A 27,698-nucleotide genomic window follows, 5' to 3' on the forward strand; every position below is an offset into this window, starting at 1 on the left:
GTTGACTCCACTCAAAGTTCTTCTGAATATCGGATTGTCCGGTGTATACATCCTCTTCATCACCAGACCATCCGGTGAGTTATCCTGAGCCAGATCGCCAAATTTCTTCTCTGCACAAAATACTCTGGTGTGCACTGTCTTCATTACCAGACCTTCTGTGTGTAGAACTTCTTCTTTTCTGGGTTTTCCACACACTTTGTTAAATCCTCCGGTGTGATATACATCACATCACCGGATCAACCGGTGCCTTATAATCCATTTTCTCTGAAAATACTAAGCTTCTGTTAAATAGCTCGATGTACATCTCTTCTGATCGTTGGACCTTCAGGTGAGTGCAATCCACTCTGACTCCTTTTGATAGAACTGCTCCGGCGTGTACACTCTTTATCACCGAATTATCCGATGAGGCAAACTGCCTCTGGACATAATGCTCTGGTGAGTGCATTTTTTCCAGTGCTGGACCTTCTGATAAGAACAATTTCTCTAGGACTTCTTCCAATGCAATCAAACTTTGTCCCGGATGTGGTGGCTTCTTGATGTATTGCATCCATGAGACCTACTAACATATATTCTTGACAAACATGTTAGTCTCATTGATTATATTGTTATTAATCACTAAAATCACAATCATGGCCTAATAAGGCTATTTTCGCTACATCTACCATTTATTTCCCATGAACCGATCAACGGCGACAAGGATAATTATATAAATACTAGTAAATCCTAATCATAGGTTACCAATTTAGACAAGCATGCAAGAAGGATAAATAACTAACATAAATATCCTAAAATAGGTGCAACATGTTCAAGGACACTTGCCTAGATGCTGCTCAGTTGTCTTCATAAACTAGGTCTTTGGAATATCTCGAAGTCTTGACTTTGTAGATCATCGATTTTTCTAGACACACCGTACTCTACTCGCGAAGACATGCAATAAAAAGTAAAACTAAATAAATACAAAATAAAACCCAATTTACAAATCAAAAGAGGTAAGAACAAGGATTAGGGCTTTCAATGAAGAAAGAGCTAGGTTGACTGGATTTAACATGAAGACGACAAAAACTAGGGTTTTACCAGAGAAGAACGTACAAAGATGTCCAAGAATATTGACATGTGAGATCTTATATAATCTTATAAATATTATTTTAATATTGAATTCATATCCTATTTGCAACAATATGCGAGCTCTACACATCGAAGCCATCTTATGCATCCAGCTATTAAAATAATATCTAGAATTATATAGTACTATGTGATCAATTAATCATCGAACATGAACAAGAATGATTTGTTGGGAACTTGCTGAATTTAGATGAATTTACAAAGTGGCTTGGAATTTAGATTAAATTCACTGAATAAGATTTGAAATGATGAACTCTATTTGAATTATGAAGGCTGGAACAAGATTGACTATAGAAGGCAGGGGTTAATATGTAGACATCCTGAAAAGGAGATAAAGACATAAATAAAAGAGAGAAAGGGAGGGGGTTTCCTGCAATTACGCATACCAACAGAGAGGATAGAGAGAACAGAACAGAGCGATGGCCGGTGGTGGGCTCTCGGCATCGCCGGCGATGGAGGCCACATGCGACGGCGATGGCGGTCACTGACATCAACGTTGGGTAGCAATGAGTTTCAACAAATTGAGGAGAGCATGGTGTAGAACGCAATAAGACAAGCTCAGTTTTATGGTTGGTCTTGGTAGAGGAGTTATGAGGTAATGGCAAAACAACGACAAACGCTCCCAGGTTTAGTGGTGGCCACGCACAGACATAGCGAAGAAGACTACGCATTCCTAGAGATTGGCTATGATGTTCAAGAAACGATTTGAATAGAAGGTTTTGATATTTCTTAGAACACATCTTGAGCAGGTAGAATAGCCAGGAACTAACTAGAGTAGGAGATCAAGCGGAGGTGGCTTGGGATGGCGGTGCTAAGATTGGGCTCGCGTTCCAGTTGCGTCACTATAGATCCGAAAGCGCCCTCTAGAGGTCGAGCAAAAAAATTGATTCAACACGCCGTGGCATGTTTGGCACATCAAGACAGCTGCTGGATTGATGGGGAACGTAGATGCATTCTAGGTGCACGTGCCGGACACACTCGGACATGGGGGTAGCGGCGCAGTGACCATAAAATCGTTGGTGTAAATGCTCTTATGGATGAAGTGCTTTTAGAGATATTTGAGGATAACTAGGGGCATGTCTCAGCCAAAGGACTCAAGGATTGGAGTTACATTTTGCCGCAGAACGTGATCTGGACCTGCGTTGCATGCAAAGAACTCATCCAAAATGGGGCAGCGGCACGACGATCATGATCCCGGCAGCGTCGGCGCTCTAATAGATTATCGGGCTGGTGAGGGCATGGGGAACATATAGGGACACATGCTTGTCAAAGGGCATGGTGATCTAACCTCTAATCAATCGGGGAAGGCCGATACCATTCGCGATGGCGTTCCTGTCCACGATGGCGAAGACTGTGGTGGCACAACGATGGATCTTAGGGGATGGGGTTTTGGCTAGGGATCACATGGGACGACAACACAGGGGAAAAGAGGAGGGGAAGGGACTAGTCCTCACCTTGATGTGGTGTTCAGGGAGGTGGTCGTCGGGGTGTCGAATGGCAGCATCGGCGGTAGTCGTGGCATTGGAAGTCCAGCTCGTGTTCCCATTGCATCGCTGCCGATCCGAGCGAGCCCCTCCTATGGTCGCATAGAAGAGGTGATGGGACACAATGTGACATGGGTGGCGTGGTTGGATCTTCGCTGAATCATTGGGAACGCCAATGGATTCTTCGGTTCTCTCCCTAGACGCGAGCAGATGCAGAATACCGCAGACGGCAACGTAGATCCCGATGATGTCTGTCCTCTTCTTGACATGCTTCTTTGTGGAGTCATGTGCTATGGCCAAGGGCTCACGGTGGTGAAGGGGCTCAGCGATTTGTGCACTGGATTGCTAGGAACGCGGATGCCAACCAGAGGGTTACATGGCTGGACGTGTCTGGCAGCGAGAACGGCGAGCATGGCAGCAACCTAGCGGAAACGACCAGGGGTGGAAGATGAAACGAACAGGTGAAAGATTAAATGGATAGTTCAAGTTTGAAAATGATTTCTCCACCGTCCGAAGACATTAGACGTTTTCAGACTCTATCTTGTAGTACTCGAAAAGATCTACAACTTTAGTATTCATTAGAACTTATAAAAACTCCATCTTGATTTCCAAAAATGCATCACAAGATTGTTTGAACTCCAGCTTATTTGTGCAGTACTAATTTCGGGGGCCATAACTCCTAGCTCCATTATCCAAATAGGGACATCCATAGGTACAAATCGAATCTCTCGACGAGACCTATAACTTTGGTATCGTCAAGATTTGCATTTGAGATTGTATTGAACTTTGAAACTGCATGAGAAGATGAGGATAGATGATGAGGAGTAACTGGCAGCCGGAGTAATGGCCATTAGAGATAATTAGGGCATCAGTTTTGATCTTGAATTGAGGGGAATAAAGAGGGGATTGATGAGGGGTATTGAATGAGGACAACAACCTGTTTAATATTGGCAAATAAATGGCACGGGTGCACCTTAAATTTGTCAGTTTTGGGAGCTCCATTGAGAAGCCAAGGAGTTGGGAAGGTGAATGGCATTATTCATATCCCCCTCTCGATTTGAAGATGGACAAAGGGGCAGAGCAGCTTGGGCTATATTTTGTTTGACCCATATGGATGGAGCAAAAGAAAGCAACAGCTAAGCTTGGGAATTCATCAACAGAGTTTTAGAAAGATTAGAGATCCTAGGAAAATAGAGAGAAAAATCTACGGATAGGGGATTTTGGTAAGGGAAGGATTTAGGGAGAAATAAAGATAGGAAACTTATGGAAGAAATTGATATAGAAATTTTGGATAATATTGAGAAAATAGAACAAGAATTTACCCAACCTTGAAATTTCTTAACATATTCTAATATTTTATAAATACATTTTTCATCACACAAAGAAATTTCTTAACCTATTCTAATATTTTATAAATACATTTTTCATCACACAAAAAAATTCTTTTTAAAATCTAAAAAAATTGAAAAAGCTTTCAAATTTTAGAAAAAATATTATTTTATTGTTTTAAAATGCTTATAACCCAAAATCAGAAAGTAAAGCGACGCCAAGCACTCAACGCCTTCTAACTCTCTTGCTCGTTGTATTCTCAATGATTTTTTTTTTTTTTTTATTTTTTTTTGCCAAGGGTATTGACGATGATTGTAACAATCCTTTTTTTTTTGTGATGAACCAACTGCAGTGTGTTGTAAAATCTAAGTATTTAGATTTGTGTGGGCATTTGGCTAAACAGATTGGGTAGGACTATGATAATTGAAATTGAAAGAAAAATTAGTCTTGTTTCATCTTCCGATAATTGCATCAGAGGACTCCTGACCGGTTGTATCAATATAAACAGAAAGGCTCTACACAAAAATCAACAAATTAGATCAATAAAGTTGGGACTCTGAACTGCATCTGTATCTTCTTTGTTCTTACTACTTCTAGTTACTGTATGTTGAGTTTTATAATAGAATCATAAAAAAAAATTCCACCTGCTGTCCTAATTAACATGTCATTGTTCTTGGTCCACCAAGAAAATGGTTTAAAAAAGAAGCGGTCATCTCACCTCCATGCAACGGCTACCAAAGTTGGGAATGCATACGTACAATGCAAGGAAGGCACATCGAATGCAACCAAGGCGGCTGTGGAACCCTCCATGCTTCAATTCGATTACTCCTGGGAGGAAGCAATTCGTTCCACCCCCAAATTTACTTATTCTTTAGCAAATCTTGGGATATATACTCCTACGCACGGAAGGAAAAGAAAGCCCAAATGCTTAAATCTACTTTCCTTTACTTCCCCGGCTAGCTCACTCCTTCCCTCCCCAGCTTATGCTTTGGTTGCTTGTTCCATAAAACAATAACCAATCCAAACTACCAGCCAACATGCACAGTTTCGTCTAAACTCCCAGTCCAAGCTCCAAAGCTAGTCTTCTATCTCTAGCGCCCATGGGACTCTGCATATCCATGTTGCAACGCAAGTCCAAGAGGCGGCAGCCTGAACCAAAGCTTGGCCTGCCCACGGCGCTCTTCGTCATAAGAAACGACGGCCAACCGTCGAAGCCAGAGGCCCTAGTCTTTCAGGCACACAATTCCGGCCGGCCTAGGTTACAGAAATCTGGCAAGGCAGACTGCATCAAACATGAGAAAGGCGGATACGACTGCACGGATGTGCTGGGCAGGAGGCTCTGCGCACCTAAGCCCAGGTTCCCGTGTGGAAGCACCAGAACTGTCACGGTTGAGCCCGGGGTGACAGAAGGGAGGCCGCCGATGTTCAAGGGCGCAACGACCAACCGGAACACAGCTGAGGAGTGCAGGACGCTGATGACACCGAGGACACCGGTGTGGCAGCGGAGGATACTGATGGGGACGCGATGTGAGCTTCCACGGTTCAGCGGGCTCATACTGTATGACGAGCACGGCCAGCCCCTGCAGAGCAGCAAACAGAACAGAGCAGGCCACCTGATAAGCAGAGTAAGAAAATATGAATCCAAGGTGAGCATTATAGTCTATAGATATTACTTTGAGATTCAGTGTTGAATAACTTACATTTTTCAGACGTCTAAAAAGAACTTGTTTCAGGGCAAAAAGAAGACTGCCAGGACAACCACAACCCTCAGGGACCTCCTGTAGGCTCTAGTCAGCCACTTGTTATAGCTGTACTCGTAGCGACTTGCACCTTTGCAAGTGCTTCCCAGTTGATTATTCCATTGATATGATGGTTCCTCATGTAAAGTGGCAGCCATTGGAGACATTGAGATTCACATACTGATACAGTAACACATCAATTATCCATATACCGTTCATACAGGCACAGAATCCGAAATAACAATCAGGAAAGTATTGTATGTGACTGTACTGGGTTTCCAGCCCTTGGTTCTACGCCCCGCAAAAAACCTGCTCGACTTCATCAAATCCGGCATGGTCACACAACGCCCTGTTCAGAACATTGTAGGTGACAACTTTGGGAGGACAACCCACACGCTCCATCCCGGCCATGAGCTCCATGGCCTCCTCGATGCGGCCCTCGCGGCAGTACCCCTGCACCATGGGCGTGCACGTGTGCACCATTGAGCAGCGCCCATCCTCCACCATCGGCTCGAGCAGGCCCCACGCCTCGTCGAGCCTCCCCGCGCGGTACAGCCCCGTGATGAGCGTGGAGTAGGTGCCGACATCGGGCTCCACCCCGCACCGCTGCATCCGGTCGATCTCCTCGTACGCGGCCTCGAATCGCACCCGCCACGCGTGCAGCTAGACAAGGATGTTGAGGGTCGACGCGTTGGGCGCCACGCCCGCCGCGCGCATCTCGGCATGTGCGTAGAGGGCCTGATACGCGCGGCCGGCCTCCGCGAGCGCGTTGATGAGCGTGTTGTAGCAGAGTACGTTGGGCGCCACGCCAGCTCTGGAGGCGGAGCGCCTGAGCTCGGCGAAGAGGTCGACAACCTGGTCGACGTCCTCCGCACGCACCAGCGCCTTCATTAGCACGTTGCAACCGCGCTGCAGGCTCTGCCACCGCCGCGGCCGCTGCTGCGGAGGCGGGGAGGCTGCCTCCGGAGCAGCCGGTGGTGGGGGCGGGAGGAACTTGGCTTCTTTGGAGTCGTCGGTGGAAGATGAGGAGGACGGGAAGGGCAGGGCAATGAGAGCGGCGGCGGAGGTGGCCATGCGCCCGCGCAGGAGGAACCGGAGTGGGGAGGGCGGCGGCGCGCGCGATGGTTGCCAACGGAGGGGGGACTCCGGCAGCCACCGTGGCGGTCGGGGTGGAGGCGGCGGCGGCGCCGTGAGGGCAGGGAAGGGGAGTGGTTTGGGTTTGGGGAAGGTCAGGGGAAACAAAACGGAGGTGCCTCAACGGGGGCTGCGCGACAGAGGAGGGGTTTGCGTGGGGTTAATTTTTATTTTTTCTACCACTCTTAGTTAATGGCACAAATTCAAAAGCTATGGTTTTTTAATAAGGTGATAAATACCACTGGATCTCATATAAATTTGCTCATTTCTCGCTTTGAAAGTTTTTTTCTATTACATGATATTTTTCTTTTTTTCTCTTCTATTGATATGAAAACTAATCTAGAATAATACTCTACCCTCTAACATAGCTCTCTTCTCGTTCCATCGACTCTCTCCCCGTCCCTCCATTGAGCCTGACTACAATGGTTGTCGCTCACCGTCGGTGAGACGATGCGACGCTGCTTTTGCTCCTCTCCCTCACCGTCCTCCACTCGCACCTTTCATCCTTCTCCCTCTTCCCTACGTCCCACTCTCGCTCCCCTCCTTTACGCACACGGCGGACTCCAACTCATATGCCCTCCTCGATGACATGGTCGCACACGCTCGACTCGCTGCTCACCACCACCACCACCGAGGGTCGCAGAGGCTCCATCACTAACCCCAATGTCCATATCAACAAGCTTGATGTGTTGGACGAGGATGCCGCCAATGCCGATGTGGCCAACGATGTCTCCACCTCCACCTCCGAGTCCATGGCTGCCACGTCCCTCGTGTGGGACCACGTCACCCGCCTACCCTTCCACCTCCTCGCCACCAGTAATGCCGTGCCCATGGGGCCGCCCCAACTCGAATCCCCGCGTTAGATCGCCACGACCACCTTTGGATCTGACGACGAGCTAGTGGATTTGGACCTGCGATTAGAGATCTCATTCATCAGTGGCATTGAGGATGTGCTGTTGCTGGATCCCACCTTTTACCACAATGCTGAGATGTGACTCTGTGCTGAGTGGGCGTGCTGGCTAGAGGAAATCGACGAGGAGGATCCTACATTGTGCTAGTGGAGCGCTAGGTCTCGGATCCCTACGCTTGCTTGGACCTTGAGGGTGAGATTGTCGTCTCCTCCGCTTGTTGTTCCTGTAGCTCCAGACGCCACTAACTGTTGAAGGGTGGAGAAGGTGGAGGTACGGGAGGGCAAGGTGTGGAGCTTCTCGTTCCCGCATCTCCAGACGTCGCCAATCGTTGACGAGGCAGAGCTCCTGAGCTACGTCATCTGTTGGGCCGCCCAAGATGTACGAGATGAGGAGTGAGGAGGAATACGAACACAATAAGGGTAGAAGTGTCATTTCTGGTTAGTTTTCACATCGGCAGGAGAAAAAAATGCCATGTGATAATAAAAAAGCCCTCAAAGTGACAAATAAGCAAGTTGATGTGGAGCCTAGGTACTATTTTAATATATTATCTTGAGCGAGTGTCTTTTATAAATGTGTTATTGATTAGAGTAGAAAAAATTAATTAACTCGTTTGTATTGGACCTGGATCCTCTGCAGTGGGATGGGTGAATGCAGAGACGTATAGTAAAATGTGAAATATGCTGTAACGATTCGTAGTTGAACACAAAATGGATAGTACTATTCATAAAAATAGTATAGTGATTCACTGTTAAAAAACTGTAATATTTTTCATCCATTTCAGATCGAACCGTTCAGGTGTTTGAATTCAACTGACTTCATTTTCACTCGAGGTTAGAGATCTCAATTCGTCTGCTTGGGGTTTTTGGTGTGAGGTGGGTCGGAGCCGTGCGAAACTGCGATGATAAAGGAAATGACGATCCGGCGTTCCCCCCCACCCCTTTCCTATCCAAATAGAAGAAATCCACTCCAACGAAAGCAAAGGAAGGGGGAAAAGGAGCCGATGGCTTCCGCTTGCTCCTTCCGATCCGTTGCCCGAGTTCCTCCGCTCCCGCGGGGCCTCGCCAGGAGAGGAGCAATGCGCTGCTGCAGCGTCGCCCCCGGTGCCGGTGGCGCCGCCTCCACCTCCAAGGTAGCCATCGCGCCCGCTCCATGTACTATTCAGCTGTTGATTCGAACTTTTCCCGACCTCCTTGAAATTATTACCTCAAGACAGCAGTGACCTCACAGATTGTGTTAAGGGTAGAATAACACTTAATACCTTGCGTTTGTTGCTTCGTGTGTGAAGCTTGTCTTGGAGGTAAAAGAAAGGCTGGCAAGGGAGCACCCGGGCCTTCCGACAGGCAGGAACGGGAGGGACGATGAGGACATGATCCTCTGGTTCTTGAAGGACCGCAAGTTCTCAGTCGACGAAGCCGTCGCTAAGCTGACCAAGGCTATTGTATCCTATAACTCTGTTGAGCAGAGAAAATTGGAAATAGCACCTTCCCCGTTTTGAATTATTTCTTGTTTTTCCAGTATATCCGAGACATTTATGGTTCTGTTGCATTATCATTCTCATCTTAGCTTTTCTCTGTAAACCCTAGATTACCTTTTGTTTCAGTCTCGCTTGAAGCAATGGCTACTAAAGTCATTATCCACAATAGGTACAGAAAACTGCAGTAGAGTTTTGTGTTAGATTATTCTTTTAGTTAGCAGCAGCTTGCAATGGTATCAATAAAAGGAACTGGTCCACTGGGGGCAGACTTTCCCAAGCAATTTCTATAAACATAAAATTCAAGTCATTGTGCAAACATTATGCTATTTGTTTACTTTTCTGGTGAAGAAGGTTTAGTGCATGTTGAGCTACGCTGATGGTCTATTCACTGATAGAAGTATTGAGTTCAACGAAATTGAACTTTACAGTGACAGAAGCTAAACTATATTCTTTTCTTCTCTTCTCTCTCTTCTCTTCTCAGGGATTTATTAGAATGCAGGAAAATGGAAACCCCAGGAATTGGCAAAGGATAGGAGATGATGGATAGGAATGTAAGATCAAAACAAAGAAATGCAAAAAGTAGGGAAAACGTAGGAATGGAGTGTTTGGATAATTTGCAGAGATGCACGGAAATTTTAAAAACAGTATGTGTTTGAGAGAGAAAGAGATGGAAAGGCACATTTTCCCAAGCAAGTTTTACATATTCAAAATCTAAGGCACTTTTTCATTGTAGAAACTATGCCATATGTGTCTTTTCTGGTAGACTAACATTTGATTTAATAAATTTTGTGCTATTCCCCATGGTCTATTCACTGATGGCAGTAATTTGTTGTGGAGGAAGTTGGAATTTACAGTGATATAGTTGAACTTTACCATCTTCCTCTCTTTTAAACTTACAGTCATAACTGGAGAATTTTTCATATTCATGTTCCAACTTATTTGCATTTTATCACTCGTTTTTGTTGGAGGGGGTTTGTCACACTTGATTTTTGAAGCTGTGCAATGTTGGTCTGAAATGATACCTCTCAAGCTTTATTGTTTGCAATATCACGGAAAACCCAATATTTTACCCATTAAATGCTTGACATTGTGAAGAATTTATTTATGCCTTTTGTACCTTAAGCTTTTCATCTGCATTAGAAATGGCGCCAGGAATTTTGTGTATCACAATTATCAGAAGACTCAGTGAAAGGGTTGTACCAAACTGGCAAGGCATATGTACATGATTCTTTGGACATCTATGGCAGGCCTGTGCTAGTTGTAGTGGGAGCCAAACATTTTCCTTCCGTAAGTTTCTTTTGCTATTAATCTTGATTTAGAAAACAAGGAATGATGCTTAACGTAGATAGTGGCTACACAGTTTCCCAATTATTAAAATACCACAAAGAACAAAGTAAAGTACAGCACTATGTTGTGTTAAACTACCAGGAAGAATTTTTATCAGAGCAGCTCTAAAATCACATTGCATACTTGTGTTTTAGCTGTTTTAGCTGTAATGTCTTCTGCCTTGTAACTCACTAATGTTTCTTGTGCTTTAGATGCATTTTGTTCTCAATAATATTACTTGTTCATGTGTGATATACTTTTACAGAAACAAGATCCAGTTCAAAATGAAAAGCTGTGTGCCTATTTGGTTGAGAAGGCATTAAATAGACTTCCTTTGGGAGCAGAGAATATACTTGGAATCTTTGATCTTCAAGGTTTCCGTGTAGAAAATGGTGATCTCCAGTTCTTAAAGTTTTTGGTAAGTTCGATAGTGGTAAACATAACTTAGAGCTTTATCGTCTCTTTGCTGTTCTGTTGGAGAAATATACAACATGCATGCTTGTTGTGCTGTTGGACGAATGTGAAACATTCACAATCTGATCTGTAATGAGATAAACAATGTGAAATGACATAATTACTGCCTTAAAGAAACATCATTAGTAATGTTTAGATCCATTTCCAAGAAAAATTGTAATGAATAAACTAGAATTTTTTTTCTAGTTATAGGAAAACATGTTGGGGCAAATCGATTCAAGGAGAACTGAATTATGTGTTCATGCTCTGCAAAGTGCAGACATAAAGTTTGTGCTAATGGTGTAGTACATGCATGGATTTCCTGTATTTCCAGGCTCATGAAACCTCCTTGCTGGCTGCTGCGCCTAATGCTTACTTTCTGCAAACAAGAATTATTCAGTGTCTGTATTGATTTCCTATTATTCCCAGATTGATGTATTCTACTATTACTACCCAAAGCGGCTTGGCCAAGTTCTTTTTGTCGACGCACCATTTGTTTTTCAACCGTTGTGGCAGATTGTTAAACCTCTGTTGAAATCATATGCCTCCCTGGTCAGTACTGTCTCTCTAAAACACTTCTCTCATTTTTAATAGTTTATCAAATGATGTACAGATGTAGGTAATCTTATCCTCTATTACTGTTAATGCTCCTGCACATCAGGTAAGATTTTGTGATGCCAAGACAGTGCGAAAAGAGTACTTCACAGAAGAAACAGTGCCTCCTGATTTTCGCAGTTAGATGTCATTATTATCTTCCCCAATAGCTGGTTGTTATCCTGGATACTCTGCTGGCAGATTTTGACAGGTCAGTGCTGAGTTTCCATAATTCTGCTTTGTTCAGTTGATTTGTTCCTCTTTAGAAGTCTAGAAATTCAAGCACTGAACTGTACAAAATATTAGTTGTGCTTTTAAGTTCTGCTAGAAATTGAACTGCACAAATGCGGCAAACACTGCAAATTCGGGCCCTCAAATTTTCAAGGACTGCACCTTTTACTTTTCAGAATAACATTTGAAGCACCTCCCAATTAGGAAATATTAATACGCTGATGGATACATACAGATTTATAATGCGCTAGCTTGTGGTGTGAAACTATGGGCTCCATGAGATTTTGTCTTCATTACTATGGGTCCTCGGTAATGTCAGATGCTGGTTAAGATTTGTGATGGGGACTGAGGGCAGACCACAGGACCATCTAGAGATCTTTAGCTGGTGACCCAAGAATGTCTCGGATGAAGCCAATACTCGATGGACAAAGGAGCGTTTTCCTGCAGTTGTTGTTGTTCAATAATGCTCTAAAGGCTAGATTCCTTCATATTTCTGTTTGTAATTTTTCATCACCAGTGTCTGTCCATGTTCGTTTGTACAGCGTCTTTTAAGGCATTTCAGGTGTAATGAGTTTGCATAAAGCAGCATAAAGCATTAATAACTTTCTGTAATAAATTTCATAAATGAAAATATTTTTTCTCTGAACAATAAAAATGTAGTTAAAAAATTACCCTTTGCTCATGATGAACTTCCGTTTATTTTCAAGAGTCCTTACCAGAATTATTACATTATGCAGTGATGCATGCCTTGTTTTGGCTGATTGCTTGAGCTCCAGGCAGGCATGGTCGCATGGATCGGTGAACGTCGGCACAAGCGGCTCGTATGGCCACAGCCTATCTAGCCCATTGTGAAGATTACTCCACCGCTGCTCGCCGTCAAGCTGGGCATGCTTCACATGCACACCAGTCACCAGCTAGCTGGGCGCGGTCACACATGCCGCCCGAATAACGGTGAAGCGTAAATGAGTGAGCATTATTCCAAGCGAACACTCGATCACTACAAACGGCAAGGCTCACGGGCGTCCTGTGCGTGCATCAACCCTTGTCATCACTCGCCATAAGAAGCCCACCACCACGCTGCTGCCTCTGCACCTTGATCCATCGCTGACATCGCATCATGGGACTCTGCCTGTCCGTGGCTCTATGGAAGCAGAAGCTCTACACCGACGGCGGCCACCGGGCAGTGCGGCGAGGCGCAGACGAGGTTGCTGGCGTGAAGGGTAGCGGCTGCGAGTACGGGATCTTGGGAGGCGACGTGCTGGAGGTGGAGGAGAAGGTGGTGGTGGGTCTGGCGGCCGTGGGCGCGAAACGTGGTGGAGCGGAGGGGGCTGCCGTGTCTGGCGGCACGCCGGCACGGCCGATATGGCAGAGGAGGGTGCTGATGGGCGTCAAGTGCCAGCTGCCGCGGTTCAGCGGCATGATACTCTACGATGAGAGCGGCCGGCCGGTGTGCAGCGGCATCCGGGACAGAGTTCGCGACCAGGTGAGCACGTCTCTCTGGCTTCTGAGCTGGTCCGGGACAGAGTTCTGGCTTCTGAGCTGGCACGAGTAGTTTTGTGTATATCTAGGGTGCATATCTGTTAACGGTAGTCGTTTTGAGAATTTTGCAGTAACCGGTCTTGTCGGACCGTTTTCGTCCAAATATATTTGAACACCGTTTGAACCCAGGAATGTAGTCTAACCGAGACTTATCGAAATTTGTCTGCAGGAGAAGCATGCCGCGGCAATCTCAGTGCTAAGGGACATGCTCTAGCCTAGGCAGTCAGTGTACGGTGGTGACATCGGTGTTGTAGGGCAGCACTGCTCCTTGTTTCATTGCTTCATGTCTACGTCTTTGTTTCTCGGTTTGATAAACTGCCTCTAGTCAGATGTGTCAAGGTCCTGGGCTAGGCATGCAATAAAATCCGTCACAATTCGTTTTCCGAACGTAAATTTCCGGCGACGATATGGTACTGCAATGGGCCCGGAGTCTGTTTTTACAAGCGAAACTCGTGCTATTTGTCGATCGCTTGATCATTTCATCCCAAATGAAACTCTGGTAGTGGTAGGAGCATGGCGAACAAAACCCCTCTTGATGCTGTATTCGCTCCCGACCATGCAAGTTAGTGGCGTCACCGTGCTGAAAGACGTGTACGCCGGTGTAGCGCCTCTGATGTCGTGCTTTGCCTTATGCTGTCACACAACGTTTTGCTTGTGCACCGAGCGCATCGACCTCTGTCAGGTGCGATCACAAAGGCAAGTTACGATCTTAGTGACCTAGACATGCTACGCTCGTAATGTATGTGATTCACTACCTACTAGAATAAAGTTTATTCTCCGGAAAACCTTTTCAGGTGACCTTAGATTTAGACAAGCAATGATTACCGGTGTGTGGTCTTGTCACGCCTCCGAAGAAATCCCTCGGAAGCGTCACAACTACATTACCAAAGAAGCCCCTTAATAACCAGTATCTACACACTATCGAGGCTACATAATATCTTCCAGAAAATCTAGACAATCTTGCCTTCCAGGTGACCTAGACATGCTACGCCCGCGGTGTGTAGGCATGTCGTGCAACGAGGATTCCTTGCGACAGCATTCCTCAGATCGCGGCATCTCCGCCACCGAGGACATCCCCCGGGGTATGGCTTAGACACTACCGAAGCTATGCAATGTCTTCTAGGGCACCCTGGGCATAATCTGTCTTCCATGTGTCCTAGGCATAAGCGGCGCCCGTGGTGTGTGGGCCTTAATATCTACCAAGACTACGCAATGCATTCAAGAAAATCTAGGCAGTCTTGCCTTCCAGTGACCTAGGCATGCTACGTCCGCGGTACGTGGGCTTGTCACACCACCCGAAGATGTCTCACGGGTGGTGCTGCAAAACGATCTATCAAGGAAATCCCTTGATACATGGCAACTACACTTCCGAGGTCGCACAATATCTTCCAGGAAACCTAAACAAACCTGCCCCTAGGTGACCTAGGCACGATGCATCTGCGGGAGTATAGGGATTTTGCATGGTTATACTAGCTAAGTTTTGCAGTCTACTGTTGGCAATAAGAAGCTGATTGTAGTATAAAATATAACTAGGTTATATAACTATTCATGCTAAATGAGGATGTAATTTAAGTTCTACTGCTTCTACCTAGTGGCTATATATTGCAAAAGACTTCTAGTAGTAAAGTTGGATGCCTCCAACATACTCTAACCTTGTTGTATGAAAGATAGATCACTAGGTAAACTATCGATAGTTAATAGTGGACGTACCTTTGTAGAAATAAGGCCTCTATTGTGAGGCTTGGAGGCCTCGAAGCCTGTGGCTAGGCTGGGAGGGGTGGTGCTTGACCCCCTCAGCCCTTAGCCATTGCCCGGCTTCGGAGGTAATCCGTCCGGAGCCTGACGACGGCATATTGGAGGCGTAGCCGAAGGCTAGTCATGAGAGGCGGTCCTCGACCGCCTCGGCCCTTAGTCGTGGCCCGGCTTCAGAGGTAATCCGTTCGGAGCCTGGTGACGGCATGTCCCTGACTCAGTTCTCGTTGCTGGAAATAGTACCGTTGGTAGTAGGGTTGGTAGTGATGGTGCAGGATTGAGGGGCTAGAGATTTGCCCAGGAGTTTGCCCCAGGCCTCCGAACCCTGCATCGTCCTTCGCTAGCTCCTTCTGCGGTCAGGTATCCTGCTTGCCTTCCAAGGTACTCCTCCCGGAAGGTTATAATGGTGCGACAGTCATTGGTGTTGTGGCCACTCCCTGGTCGGAGGCGCTGGCAGGGTCTGCGCACCCCGGAGCCCTGCGTCTTCTTGGAACCCTCTTTCGCTTGAGAGGCCCAAGGAGTACGTTGGGTGGACAGACTTTCCAGAGATATTGGCTTGGCTGGGGTATCCCAGGTGTTGTCAAAGGGGATACTTTGGGACCAAGCCCAGAAGGGAAAACTCCTGGGTTTGACCGCCTAGAACCACTGGAAGGCGGCCTGCTTGGTTGTGGCTTCGGCCGCGTCCTCTCCTGAGGTAGTGAGGTCTTCATCGTGCAGAGGCTGGAAGGCCTCAGCGCCATCTGGAGTTCCTGTACCGACCCAAGGTTCTGGGTTGGCCAAAGTCGGAGGAACGCCGTCCCACACGGCAGCGGGGCTAGAGCATGCATACGGTGTGCATGGTTGAGACAGCCATACATATGGTTGCATGCTTGCAACGGTGGGTGTGACGGTTTTGGCTAGCACTTTGGTGGTTTTCCTGGTGGATTATAACCTCTCTTAGCACTTCTGTGTTCGATTCCCACGGATAGCGCCACTATTGGAGCAAGAGTTCGTCTTGCCTCAGCAAGTACGGCGAGAGTTTCTTCTATGGAGGAGACTCAATCTTGGAGACGAAGCTTAAGAGAAAGGAACACCACGAATGTATTGATGGTAGAAAAAATAGATCGATCTGGGGGAGTATCATAACGTGACTTGGTGTTCTTTCACCTATATTTTCCCTCCCTTCTATGCCCAGGTGACCAGGGCTCCTATTTATAGGGTCGTGCGTAGCTTGGTGTACAAGTTATCACAATGTACAAATATCTGGAATCTGACAGAATTACTGGGCCTTATCCCAGATAACTACTTTCTACCCTACCTAGGAGATAAATATCCATCGTAGTAACTATCGTGGTGCCTGCCCCCTGAAGGGGGCGAGCCGGTCGCCAATTGCGGCTCGGCGCCGTACTGTCAGGGGTGTCAGGGCGGCCTTAAATGCACTGGGGTGTCAGGATAGTACCACTTGCACCGGCATTGATCGCCCGCCACTTCACATCTGGTCGGTGACAGGGGGAGACATTTTCCCCCTGATATTGTCTCTGGAGGCCTGTTGTATCTTAGGCTTCGAAAAGCCGCCCGGGCGCCGGTGGGGTGGCTCGAAGGGGTCCACAACCTCCGAGGTCTGGCCCGCTGCTAAGAGTTTGGAGGTCGAAAATTAGAGTGACCAGGCGTGGTTTTGAGTTGTGGGAAGGCTTCATAGGTACAAAGAGGTGGCATGAAGGAGCCCGACGCCTTCGGAGGTTGGGCCTTTAGCTGAGGGTTTGGAGATCAAGGCTTCGGAGGGACCTGGATAGTAATATTCAACCATTATCCTTAGGCTGGTTTATTTTCCCCCCAACACTCTTCCTATATAACCGTAGGACTAGAACTTCTTTTGGATGTAAAGTTTCTTTAGGATGCTAGTTATCTGTATCAAGAACTTGACATTTTGTTAATGACTAGTACATTTTTCTAAATACCTGTGTATGAGTTACGACTTCATGAGCGTTAGATACCTAAAGTGTTTGACAACTTATCGTGTTTTACATTGATCACTTCTCCCTCTGATTAGTTCAGGAGATATCAACCCTATTCGGGACGCATATTATGGTCAGCCTTAGGTCCGACTTGAGTGGAAAGTGCCATGACCTTCGGACACTCGTGGACACGATAAGGAACATTTTTCATAACCCCAAAGTTGCGACTTAGAACACCATCCCTTCTCATTGGAATCCACTTTGGCGCATGCACAGTATGTTGTTTCAGTTTTTAATACCAAGTACCCGTTAAGCCCCTGACTGGTTATCTGGGAAGAGTTCCTAGATATGCAGTCTAAAAGATGAAAAGTAAACTACCGGCCATAGGGAATTAGATAATCGACCGGGATAAACAATGTAAAGACGTAAAACCACATACTGCCCTTTAGTTGTAGAAAAAACTTTTCATAACCTTTGGTGAGTGTATGGGCAGAGGTACCCGGTTAGCGGCTTATCCCATTGCCATGCATTAAGGTGCAAGGGAGAATAGATAAGGTCGAAACAAGAAATTCATGCAACTTCTCGGGCAATATGATATTTTTTAATACAAATATACACTTAGTACTTACACATAGAACTTATGAACCTGGTCGATGTTCCATGAGTTATTAAGGACGTGGCCATCTTCCATTGCTAACCTATATGACCACCACCATATAAGGACCCTCCCACTTTGGGGATATCTTATTGCTATTATGTTGGTTATGAGCAAGTCGTAGAACCAGGTCCTCAAGTTACAGGGTTCGCTTTCGGACGTTCTAGTCATAGCAATGTTGGAGAGCTTGATGGTAACATGCCGATTGTATCAGTACCTGACTCCTCTTTTCCTCGATATTGTTGATGTTGTCATCTCTTTTTAGGGTTTTTGTCCTTGTCAGCGGTGAGATATAATCTTTAGTTCACAGCAGAGCATAGCTTCAGCCTCGTATACTATGAAGAAATGTGTTTTACCTGTAGCCCTGCCGGATGTTGTCCGGAGTGCCCAGATTATGTTAGGCAACCCAGACACAAAGGCTTTAGAGTAGGTAGATAAGTGGTTGAAGACGCGTATCTTGATTCCTTGTAGCATGCGATCGTTGGCCCACTCAATTCCTTGTAGCATGTGATCGTTGGCCCGCTCAACTTGTCCATTGCTCTGTGGATGAGCCACCGATGCTATGCAGACCATAGTATCTAGTCGAACCCAGTACTCAATGAATGCAGTAATGATCCTACTTAGGACACCAAACCTTGTCATGACGCTCTTCATGATGAACTTCTTGGCTGCTTCCGAGGTAATCGTCTCGACTGTCTCAACATCAATCCTTTTTGGTGATTGATGACAACACAAATAAATAAGGATATGAGAATGAAGACATTCAGATATAAAAGTGTGCGGTCATTGTTCTCTCGATCGGCCTGAAGGGCTGCGAAGGTAGCTTTTGCTGCTGCTGTAGTGACTGCATCATCATGAGCTGCTTCTCCTGCTGCTGAAGCATGTCTGCTTGTAGCTTTGCCTGCTGCTCTACCTGGGCTGCCTGCTGCTACTGCATCTGCTGAAGGATAAGAATGAACTCTACTGGAGGTGTAGCAGGGGGCACAGAGGTCTTTGTCTCAGGTACTGAAGGTACTATAAAAGTGGGAACAGCCTAAGAAGACCCTCCAACCTCAGCATCATGTGACCTAGCGACTGGTGGGAAGAACTCAAGATCTGAAGAATCTGGGTCGCTGTCATTCAAGAAGAATGCGTGCAGGAGCTCTGCCTCGGCCACTTCAAGTGCCTGATCCTCTGCTGCTGCTCTCTCTAGCATCAGTTGGCATCTGCTCCTGAGCATGAAACATCACACACTGGCCTCGTCGCCTGTCTGAAGGTGTTGTGGGAGCATACACATTATAATGTGTAGGCGACTGCTCGTAGGCCTAAACATACTGAAGGAATCTGACCGAGTGTGCAATCCATTGGGATATGAAATGTGCATAAGGCTACTATCTAGCCATGGTCATCCTGTCAGCAATCACATCCTCAATCTCATAAGACTCAAGTCAACCATATCAAATCTTTGGTGAGTGAGGATGGAGAGTATCAGCCATTGCTGCAAACTAGTGATCGCCTCTCCATATCCAATCCTCAGAAGAAGACTGTGTCTCAATGCCATATGTAAATCCTTTGCTTCAGGAGTCAGCATATCTGGCACTCTCGGTGATCCTGGAGCAAAAGGCATCCTGAAAATCGATCGGAGCGTCGTCTGTCGGGAAGACTCCACCAACGAGAGGATGGTAGGGTGGCTGAGCATGAGGATGAACAATATCATGTAACCAACAGGAGCTCGCCTGAAGACCCAATGCCTCTAAGATGTTGTTCCGGTAGAGTCTGAAGCTTTCACCCTGGAACATAAACTGAATGAAGTTCCTCTCGGGTGCAATCCAGATGGTGGCATAGAACACTCTCACCCAGTCCTCAACATAATGGCCCACTCCAAACACCAACTCAGCTAGTGTAGGGATAGACTCAAAATGAGCTCTCATATCAACTCCACCAGCTGCCAACTCAAGATAATGCCAGTTGATCTTCTTGTGCATGCTCCGACTAACTCTCCTCTTGAGATAAGAAGCATGAAAACTCTCCTAGAGAATAGTCTAGAACCTGGGGTTAACCCCCTCATCCCTCTATGGGGTAAACCACTCATCAATCGGCACAAATATGAGCTTCTTAATCCTGGGGGACTTGTAAGAAGTTAAGTCCAGAAACCTGATCTCCCCGAGAGGCTGTGGCTACTTTGACGGCTCTGACTTAGTCTCTCCCTGAGGCTCTTGATGAGCCCTTTTACAGATCTCCTAGCTGGATGGAATCAATCCCAACCCAGTGGTCTCACGAGTGCGGGTGGACCAACACGGTAGAGTCGTATTTGTGTCTCAGATTTGCAGCCCGCGCTGAGGAATTGGAGCATTGACAACTGCAATCACTCGATCCCACTCCTTCTGCTCTTTTGTTTTCTTCTTCTTAGGATGCTCGATGGCCTTGCCCTTGTCGCGGCACTCACGACCCATCTAGAATATCAAAAGAGGCAATATGGATGAGCAAGAGTTTTGGGAGTTTGAATTTGAATGAAATTTGCCAGAAATTGAAACCTAAACCCTAATTTGAGGAGAATTTTGATGAACATGCTAGGGATTCAAGATTGTGACACTAATTGAGGTCCAATTGCATAAGATATGACCTTAATTGAAGCAATTTGACTCAATTTTGCTCGAATTTTGTATGAATTTGGAGAAACAAGCTAGGGTTTGAAGAAATTGGAAATATTTGAGGAGGATGAGCTCACCACGATAGAGAGAAGATCTGAGAGCTTGGGGGGAGCCCCTAATTGGCCGGCGGCGAGTTTAGTGGGAAGTCGGTGACGGCGAGAAAAAGTAGCGATGACGGTGCTGGATTTTGCACTGGAGCTGATGGAATCGGCGGCGGCTTTGAGTATGGGCGAGCGGTGACTACAGTGATGATAGCCCGGTGACGAGCTCTGGTGGCAGAGCAGGGACGTGGAGCTTGGCGGCTGTGATGGCGAAATGGTGGCGGAGGAGACAAAGTTTTGGGCGACGGGTTAGAAAGAGATGAGGTCGCTTGAATGAGAGAAATATGACAGGTGGGTCCCACCAATGTTGTGAACATTGGATAGTCCGGTGATGATGGGAGTGAGCACTGAACCAATGTTGTGAACATCGGATAGTCCGGTGATGACGGGAGTGAGCAACAAAAGAAAACACGGCTCTATTAATAGAACCTTTGAAATTTTGCACCTTTGCTGAAAATTGAACACCGGATAGTCTGACATCTGACCATATGTTCACCGGATCATTCTGTCTTAAAAATTCCAATAAGCACACTGGATGGTCCAGTGAAGTGAACTTTGAACTCGTCGGACTATTTCTTTCTACTGAGATTATTCTGCCTCTGAAATGAACACCGTAAGGTCCGGTGAAGCCAACTTGAAGAGCATCGAAAAAATTCCCAGAGATCTTAGCAAACGCCGGCAACCAAGTATCAGATGATTGGGAATAACCAAGAGAGCACCGGATCATCCAGTGAGAAGGAAAGATTTCTGCTGAACTAAAATCTCACGTTGAGTCCAAACTTCAAATAACCACACAACAAAAACACATGTTTGGACCAGTTTGAGTGAAATCTCACCCTCTCAAACACTCATTTTCAAATATTTTCCAAAAGGCTATCTTATAATAATTTTGAAATAGGCAATAAAAAATCAAAGAGAGGGGAGGAAAACTCCAAGGAAATGTTTGAGCCATATTACCTATGAATTCAAAGATTAACTCTTTAAATTCGTTAGGACATGATTCAATAGGTATTAAGCACTTATATCTTTCTAATCACACTTATATAGGTGTATATTCATATGGAACGCAAATAGCATTCTCAAAGAGTGATATTCTCCTTTGTGATCTCTACCGCCAATGCACATGCAATACATAACAAGTGCATGAATTTAAACATGAGTGCAAATTATATGGCATGTGAGTGCATAACATAAATTAAACTATCTTGTCATATTACTTCCCTTTTCAAGCTTCTTCATGGTGAAACCAACAACATGCCTTGAGAGAAATTAGGGAACCACCATCTTAAGCAAAACCCTTGTTGACCACTATCTTGAGAAGGTTAGATAAGCGCCTATCATGAATGCATCTATATGACAAAAGCATCACATGACATTTGAAGCATCTATAACGTTTAGCTCACTTCTCAACCTACTAAAAGTGGCTTCATCTAGAGGTTTTGTGAAGATATCCTTCAATTGATCTTCCGACCTTACACCACTAAGAGATATATCATTTTTAGCCACATGGTCTCTAAGGAAGTGATGGCGAATATCAATGTGCTTTGTGCGAGAGTGTTGAACCGGATTATTTGCAATTTTTATGGTACTCTTGCTGTCACAAAGGAGTGGAACCTTCTCTAGATTAACACCAAAGTCTAACAAGGTTTGCTTCATATAAAGGATTTGAGCACAACATGCTCCGGCGGCTATATATTTGGCTTCCTCAGCTGACAAAGCTACGAAAATTTTCTTCTTAGAAGACCAAGAAACAAGGGATTGCCCTAGCAAGTGGTACTCACCCAAAGTACTCTTACGATTCACATGACATCCGGCAAAGTCCGAATCCAAGTAACCCAAGAGTAGAAAACTAGCACCTTTGGGATACCACAAGCCGATGCTAGATGTATGCTTAAGATATCTCAACATTCTTTTTATGACACTAAGATGAGATTCTTTAGGATTAGCTTGAAAGCGAGTGCACATGCATACACTAAACATGATATCGGGTCTAGATGCGGTACGGTAAAGGAGAGACCCAATTATAGAACGGTAAAACTTTTGGTCAATCAATTTACCCGATTCATCCAAGTCAAGATGTCCATTTGTAGGCATTGAAGTCTTGATTGGCTTGCAATCATCCATCTTGAATTTCTTGAGAATATCCTTTGTATACTTCTCTTGATGGATGCAAGTCCCTTCCTTCAATTTCTTGATTGGAAACCTAAGGAAGTAGCTAAGCTCGCAAATCATTGACATCTCGAACTCTTTTGACATCAAGTCCCCGAATTCCTTGCAAAATTCCTTGTTAGTTGAACCAAAGGTTAAATAATCAACATAAATTTGACAAAGAAAAAGCTCATTGTCGATGATCTTTATGAACAATGTGGTGTCCACCCTTCCGATCTTGAATCCTTGATTGATTAGGAAGTCACGAAGGTGCTCATACCAAGCTCTTGGGGCTTGCTTGAGTCTATACAGTGCCTTATACAACATGTAGACATGATTAAGATATCTATGGTTCTCAAAACTGGGAGGTTATTCAACATATATAAGTTCATTTATGAAACCATTTAAGAATGCACTCTTCACATCCATTTGATAAAGCTTAATGTTATGATGTGAAGCAAATGCAAGAAGGATACGTATAGCTTCTAGTCTTGCCATGGGAGCGAATGTTTCGCCGAAATCCAAGCCTTCCACTTGTGCGAAGCCTTGAGCAAACTAATCTTGCCTTGTTTCAAATCACCACATTGTTTTCATCTTGTTTGTTGCGGAAGACCCATTTTGTACCAATGAAGTTCTTGTCTTGAGGCCTTTCTTCAAGTATCCAAACTTCGTTGTGGGTGAAGTTGTTAAGTAATTTTGCATTGCCATCACCTAATCCGGATCCTTGAGGGCTTCTTCTACATGAGTGGGTTCCACACAAGAAACAAATGAGTAATGCTCACAATATGAAGTGTATTGAGAGTGAGTTCTTAGTACCTTTGATAGACTTTCAATGATCAAGTCAATTAGATGATCCTTTGAGATATGAATTTGCTTCACTTGTGGCTCTTGTGGTGTGTCTTGTAGTGGTCCAACATCTTGAGCTTGAGCTTGAGCTTCCTCTTGAGAGATGTGTATATCATGTATTGGAAGATGTTGTTCATCCTTTTCTTCATCTTGATCCACTTGGGGTGCTAAGGAGGCATGTGGAGTGGAAGTAGTAGGCATGTCTTCTTCAATAGTCGGTGGAGATACACTCTATTTGACATATGGCATGCCATATTGATTGCTTCCACTTAAAACTTCTCCGATGTACCATACTCATCCAACATAGCTCTTGCAAGTATAATCAATGTCTTGTTCTTCCTCTCCACCACACTATTTTGTTGAGGAGTGTAGGTTGATGAAAACTCATGCTTGATGTCTCTTTCTTCACAAAACTCTTCAACTTGAGTATTCGTGAACTCCGTTCCGTTATCACTTTGGATCTTCACTAATGTTGCATCAGACTCATTTTGATCCCTCTTTGCGAATTTTTTGAAGATCCCAACGGTCTTGCTCTTGTCATCTAGAAAGAAAGTTCAAGTGTATCTTGTATAATCATCAACAATGACAAAGTAATAGAGATTACCACCAAGACTTTTGTAGGTGGTTGGTCCGAAGAGGTCCATATGTAGTAGCTCCAAGGGTCTTGATATAGACATCATAGCCATGTAAGGATGTGAGCTTGCAACTTGCTTTCCCACTTGGCAAGCACTACACAATTTGTCCTTCTCGAAGATTACATCCTTCAAACCGACCACCATTCTGTTCTTGAATGCCTTCTTGAATTGGCTCATTCCAATATGAGCAAGTCATCGATGCCAAAACCAACCCAAAGATGTCTTGGTGAAGAGGCACGTTGTCAAGCTAGCTTCATTAGATAAAAAATCCACAAGATATATATGTTCATGTCTAAAGCCTTTAAAGATTAGATCATTATGCTTCTTGCTGGTAATGACAACATCAACATCACTAAATAAGCATGTGAAGCCTAAATCACATAGTTGAGCTACGAAAATTAAATTGAAACTAAGAGACTCAACTAAAAGTACATTGGAGATAGAAAGATCATGGGATATTGCCACCTTACCCAAACCTACCATATTTGCTTTTGAGTTATCACCAAAAGTGACTTTATCATGTGCCCATGTCATCTTCTAGAGAGGTCAAACATCTTTACATTGTCGGTAATTTGTTGTGTACAACCACTATCAAGCACCCAATGCTTTCAGCTGGCTTTGTAGTTCACCTACACACATGGGATCAAGCCTTTTGTTTAGGTACCCAACTAAGTTTGGTACCTTTCATGTGAGACACAAGATTCTTAGGCACCCAAATTTGCCTTGGAAGCTTGCCATTTGCTTGAGTTCCAATGAACTTAGCCATGACTTTCCCATTCTTAAGCTTATGCAATAGAAAATGATGAACATTAAATGTAGACTTGTATTTAGATGAAAAAATGGGAAGGGGTTTGGAAGGAATGGGACACTCCCTTGTGTGGTGACCGGTGACTTCACAATGTTGATAATAGGAGCCAACTTTTTTGATGAAGCACTTGTTTATCTCTGGTGACTTGATGACCTTTTCCACTGGGTTTGGGAAGCAACCAATGGCTCTCTTGTTGTAGTACATAGCATTCTTCATGAGGATTTTTTTTATACTTGTACTCCCCTTTAGTCAACTAGGCCACATATGAATTTAAGCTTGCAATCTATTGGCGCAAGAGTTCATCTTGCCCCAACAAGTACAGCGAGAGTTTCTTCTAAGGAGGAGGCTTAAGCTTGGAGATGAAGTTTAAGAGAAAGGAACACCACGAATGTATTGATGGTAGAAAAAATGGATCGCTTTGGGAGGAGTATCACATCGAAACTTGGTGTGTTTTCACCTTTGTATCTTTTTTAGCTGTTTTGCTCATCCCTTGCCCAGAGGCCCATGGCCTCCTATTTATAGGGCCGTGCATAGATTGGTGTACAAGGTATCATAATATACAAATATCTGGGATATGACCAAATTACTGGGCCTTATCCTGGATAACTACTTTCTTCCTGATCGTGGAGATAAATATCCACCGTGGTAACTATTGTGGTGCCTTCCCCCTGGAGTACGGCGAGTCAGTCACCGATTGCGGCCCGGCGCTGCACTGTCAGGGGTGTCAGGATAGCCTCCACCACCCCAGGGTGTCAGAGCGGCGTCCATTAGCCTAGGCTTTTAATGCTGGTAACTTCCTTGCAGACAAAGCACGACTAGTGCTCTCCTTTTGGCAGATCTATCCTAAGGCCTGCTGACTCACCTTGATGCCTTCGGGAAGGCAGCCTGAGCAGCCTGAGGTGGAGGCCTCAGGAGGCATGGGACCGGGAGATGAAAGCTTTGGGAAGCATGACTCCAGAAGGCTGGGGCTTCAAGAGGCCGAAGCATCGGGGGATCGAGGCTTCGGGAGGTCGGGTTTTTGGGAGGCTTCGAGAGACCGAGCCAGCTGAGCCAAGGGAAGGCTTCACAGGTACGAAGGGGTACCGTGGAGGGATCTAATGACTTCAAAGATCGAGCCTTTAACTGAGGGTCCAGAGACCAAGGCTCCATAGGGACCAGGATGGTAATCTTCAACCATTATCCTCAGGCTTTTTTATTTTTCCCCCAACAGTGCCCCCTCATTCTCGGACCCCAATGTTTCAGAGGGGGGAGAGGATGCAGAGGAAAAATCAACCCCAGCCTAGTATAGCATCAGAGATGTCTAATGGCGAGCCCAAGAATGATGGTGTACTAGCGGTGGCGATCTGTCTCGGAGCTTGTTGGAGCTATCATGCACGGCATGGGGACCCCAGGTTAGAGGGATGTCGATGGATGTGGTGTACTTTCAGGGTCCATGTTGAGACCGATATAGGTTGTCCGAATTCCTTCGGTATGGCTCTTTTTGCCCTTTGAGGTTGCCAGAGTAGAGGTTACGTGTGGTATTGGAGGATCCCATGTGTTTGCCTGGTGGGACAAGACGTGCCATTGCTGCATTTTGACTGGACAATGCGGGGGGGGGGGGGGGTCATTTAGGGTCTTGTGCCCACGCTCTTGTCACGTGCCGAAAGGGGTTTGGGTTATTAATGTGACGGGACGTCCGTGCAAGAAAACAAGGCATTCGTCATGGAGCGCTGGCACATGTATTCAATAGGGGGACACAGCGGTGTTGGTTTTGCTTCATCTTCCGGACCTACGTGGCTACGTGGCCCGGGTATAAAGCTGGGGTTACCTGGCTGGAGTCTCTACAGCCCCACAAGTGAGCAGTTAACCTTGACTTGAGTATGGCATCATCTTCCTCCTTATCCACTTCAGAGATGTCGATGATCTCGATGGCTTCTTTGGGAGCTGGACTGTTTTGGTCATTGATAGAGGTGCTAGTGGCAACACCGCTTCCATCTCTGTTGGGAAAGCAATTGCTCGCCGCTCCGACCTGACCTTTGGCCGGGGAGGCCATGCCTGTCGAGATCACTGATATCTCTAATGACGATAAGGAGATCAACTCGGATCTCCTGCGGGGGGAGAGCGAGCTGGCGTCTGTAGAGAAGGCGGTGAAGTAGGAGGAGGCCAAGAAGGCAAGGGAGAAGGCCCCGCCGGTGACTTCCTCGGACTCCTTAGCGTCCTTCGACAGCTTGGGAGCCAGCTACTGTATCGGCTTCTGCAGCGGCATGCCACAGATGAGGCGCATACGCTGTCCCATGCGTGGCCCCTGTCGGGACCCGTGGGAGGTGAAGGCGGTCACCGGGATGGCGTACTTGGTGACGCCATGATATATCCATGTCTCATGGCTGAACTTAGTCATCTTGTACTCTTTCTTGCCCTGTTTTGCTCCATAGGGATCTATCTTCTTCGTGGTAATTTCTATACTGTTGCTCCAGTATGTGTCCTCTGGATGTACTTATTGTTTAATAATATAACATGGACCTTCGGGAATGGTCATGTCTCCTTCCGTATCGGAGTGCGACGGGATCTTTTGAACGAGTGACTGCATGCGCGCGTGCCTTTGTGCCTCCAAACCATGCTTCTTCATCCCCTTCGAAGGCGATGACTAGTTTTTCTGACGACTGAGGCACCGAGCCTTCGCATAGATCATCGTTGATTTCGTTCCTTCTGAGGGAGAGGTGGCCCCAGGAATCTGGTAGTGATAGATACGTAGGGTAACTAAGGAGAACCGGGTGGAGTAGTGGCAACCTTGTCGTCTCCAGCAATTGCGTACTCCCCAGGCCTGGAACTGGTCAGGCCTCCTTTCCAATTTCTTCCAGATTTCCGACTTAGTGA

General features: G+C 45.7%; 3 protein-coding genes across 6 annotated transcripts; all 3 read left to right on the plus strand.

The window, feature by feature from the left end:
• Positions 1–4,817: 4,817 nt before the first annotated feature.
• Positions 4,818–5,786, plus strand: LOC133918868 (uncharacterized). The gene is made up of 2 exons (XM_062362957.1): positions 4,818–5,581; positions 5,669–5,786. The coding sequence occupies exons 1-2, from the start codon at positions 5,036–5,038 to the stop codon at positions 5,717–5,719; spliced, it is 597 nt and encodes a 198-aa protein (XP_062218941.1). The 5' UTR covers positions 4,818–5,035; the 3' UTR covers positions 5,720–5,786.
• A 2,850-nt stretch (positions 5,787–8,636) lies between these two features.
• LOC133918866 (uncharacterized) lies at positions 8,637–12,710 on the plus strand. 4 transcript variants are annotated; one of them, XM_062362956.1, is made up of 7 exons: positions 8,637–8,848; positions 9,005–9,157; positions 10,334–10,480; positions 10,785–10,937; positions 11,402–11,524; positions 11,634–11,777; positions 12,574–12,710. In XM_062362956.1, the coding sequence occupies exons 1-6, from the start codon at positions 8,720–8,722 to the stop codon at positions 11,709–11,711; spliced, it is 783 nt and encodes a 260-aa protein (XP_062218940.1). In that variant the 5' UTR covers positions 8,637–8,719; the 3' UTR covers positions 11,712–11,777; positions 12,574–12,710. The 4 variants fall into 4 exon arrangements, with proteins under 4 accessions (XP_062218940.1, XP_062218939.1, XP_062218938.1 ...); XM_062362955.1 differs by having other exon boundaries at positions 12,535–12,676; XM_062362954.1 differs by lacking the exon at positions 12,574–12,710 and adding an exon at positions 11,974–12,468.
• A 201-nt stretch (positions 12,711–12,911) lies between these two features.
• Positions 12,912–13,729, plus strand: LOC133918869 (uncharacterized). Its single transcript, XM_062362958.1, has 2 exons — positions 12,912–13,280; positions 13,506–13,729. The coding sequence occupies exons 1-2, from the start codon at positions 12,915–12,917 to the stop codon at positions 13,548–13,550; spliced, it is 411 nt and encodes a 136-aa protein (XP_062218942.1). The 5' UTR covers positions 12,912–12,914; the 3' UTR covers positions 13,551–13,729.
• Positions 13,730–27,698: the final 13,969 nt, after the last annotated feature.

Source organism: Phragmites australis, chromosome 5 (assembly GCF_958298935.1).
Source record: "Phragmites australis chromosome 5, lpPhrAust1.1, whole genome shotgun sequence".
Lineage (NCBI taxonomy): Eukaryota > Viridiplantae > Streptophyta > Magnoliopsida > Poales > Poaceae > Phragmites > Phragmites australis.

Coding starts and splice junctions, on each gene's coding strand:
- LOC133918868 (XM_062362957.1), top strand. CDS start 5,036: ATGGGACTCTGCATATCCATGTTGCAACGCAAGTCCAAGAGGCGGCAG. Junction 5,582..5,668: donor TAAGAAAATATGAATCCAAG/GTGAGCATTATA, acceptor AACTTGTTTCAG/GGCAAAAAGAAGACTGCCAG.
- LOC133918866 (XM_062362956.1), top strand. CDS start 8,720: ATGGCTTCCGCTTGCTCCTTCCGATCCGTTGCCCGAGTTCCTCCGCTC. Junction 8,849..9,004: donor GCGCCGCCTCCACCTCCAAG/GTAGCCATCGCG, acceptor TCGTGTGTGAAG/CTTGTCTTGGAGGTAAAAGA. Junction 9,158..10,333: donor CTAAGCTGACCAAGGCTATT/GTATCCTATAAC, acceptor CATCTGCATTAG/AAATGGCGCCAGGAATTTTG.
- LOC133918869 (XM_062362958.1), top strand. CDS start 12,915: ATGGGACTCTGCCTGTCCGTGGCTCTATGGAAGCAGAAGCTCTACACC. Junction 13,281..13,505: donor GGGACAGAGTTCGCGACCAG/GTGAGCACGTCT, acceptor ATTTGTCTGCAG/GAGAAGCATGCCGCGGCAAT.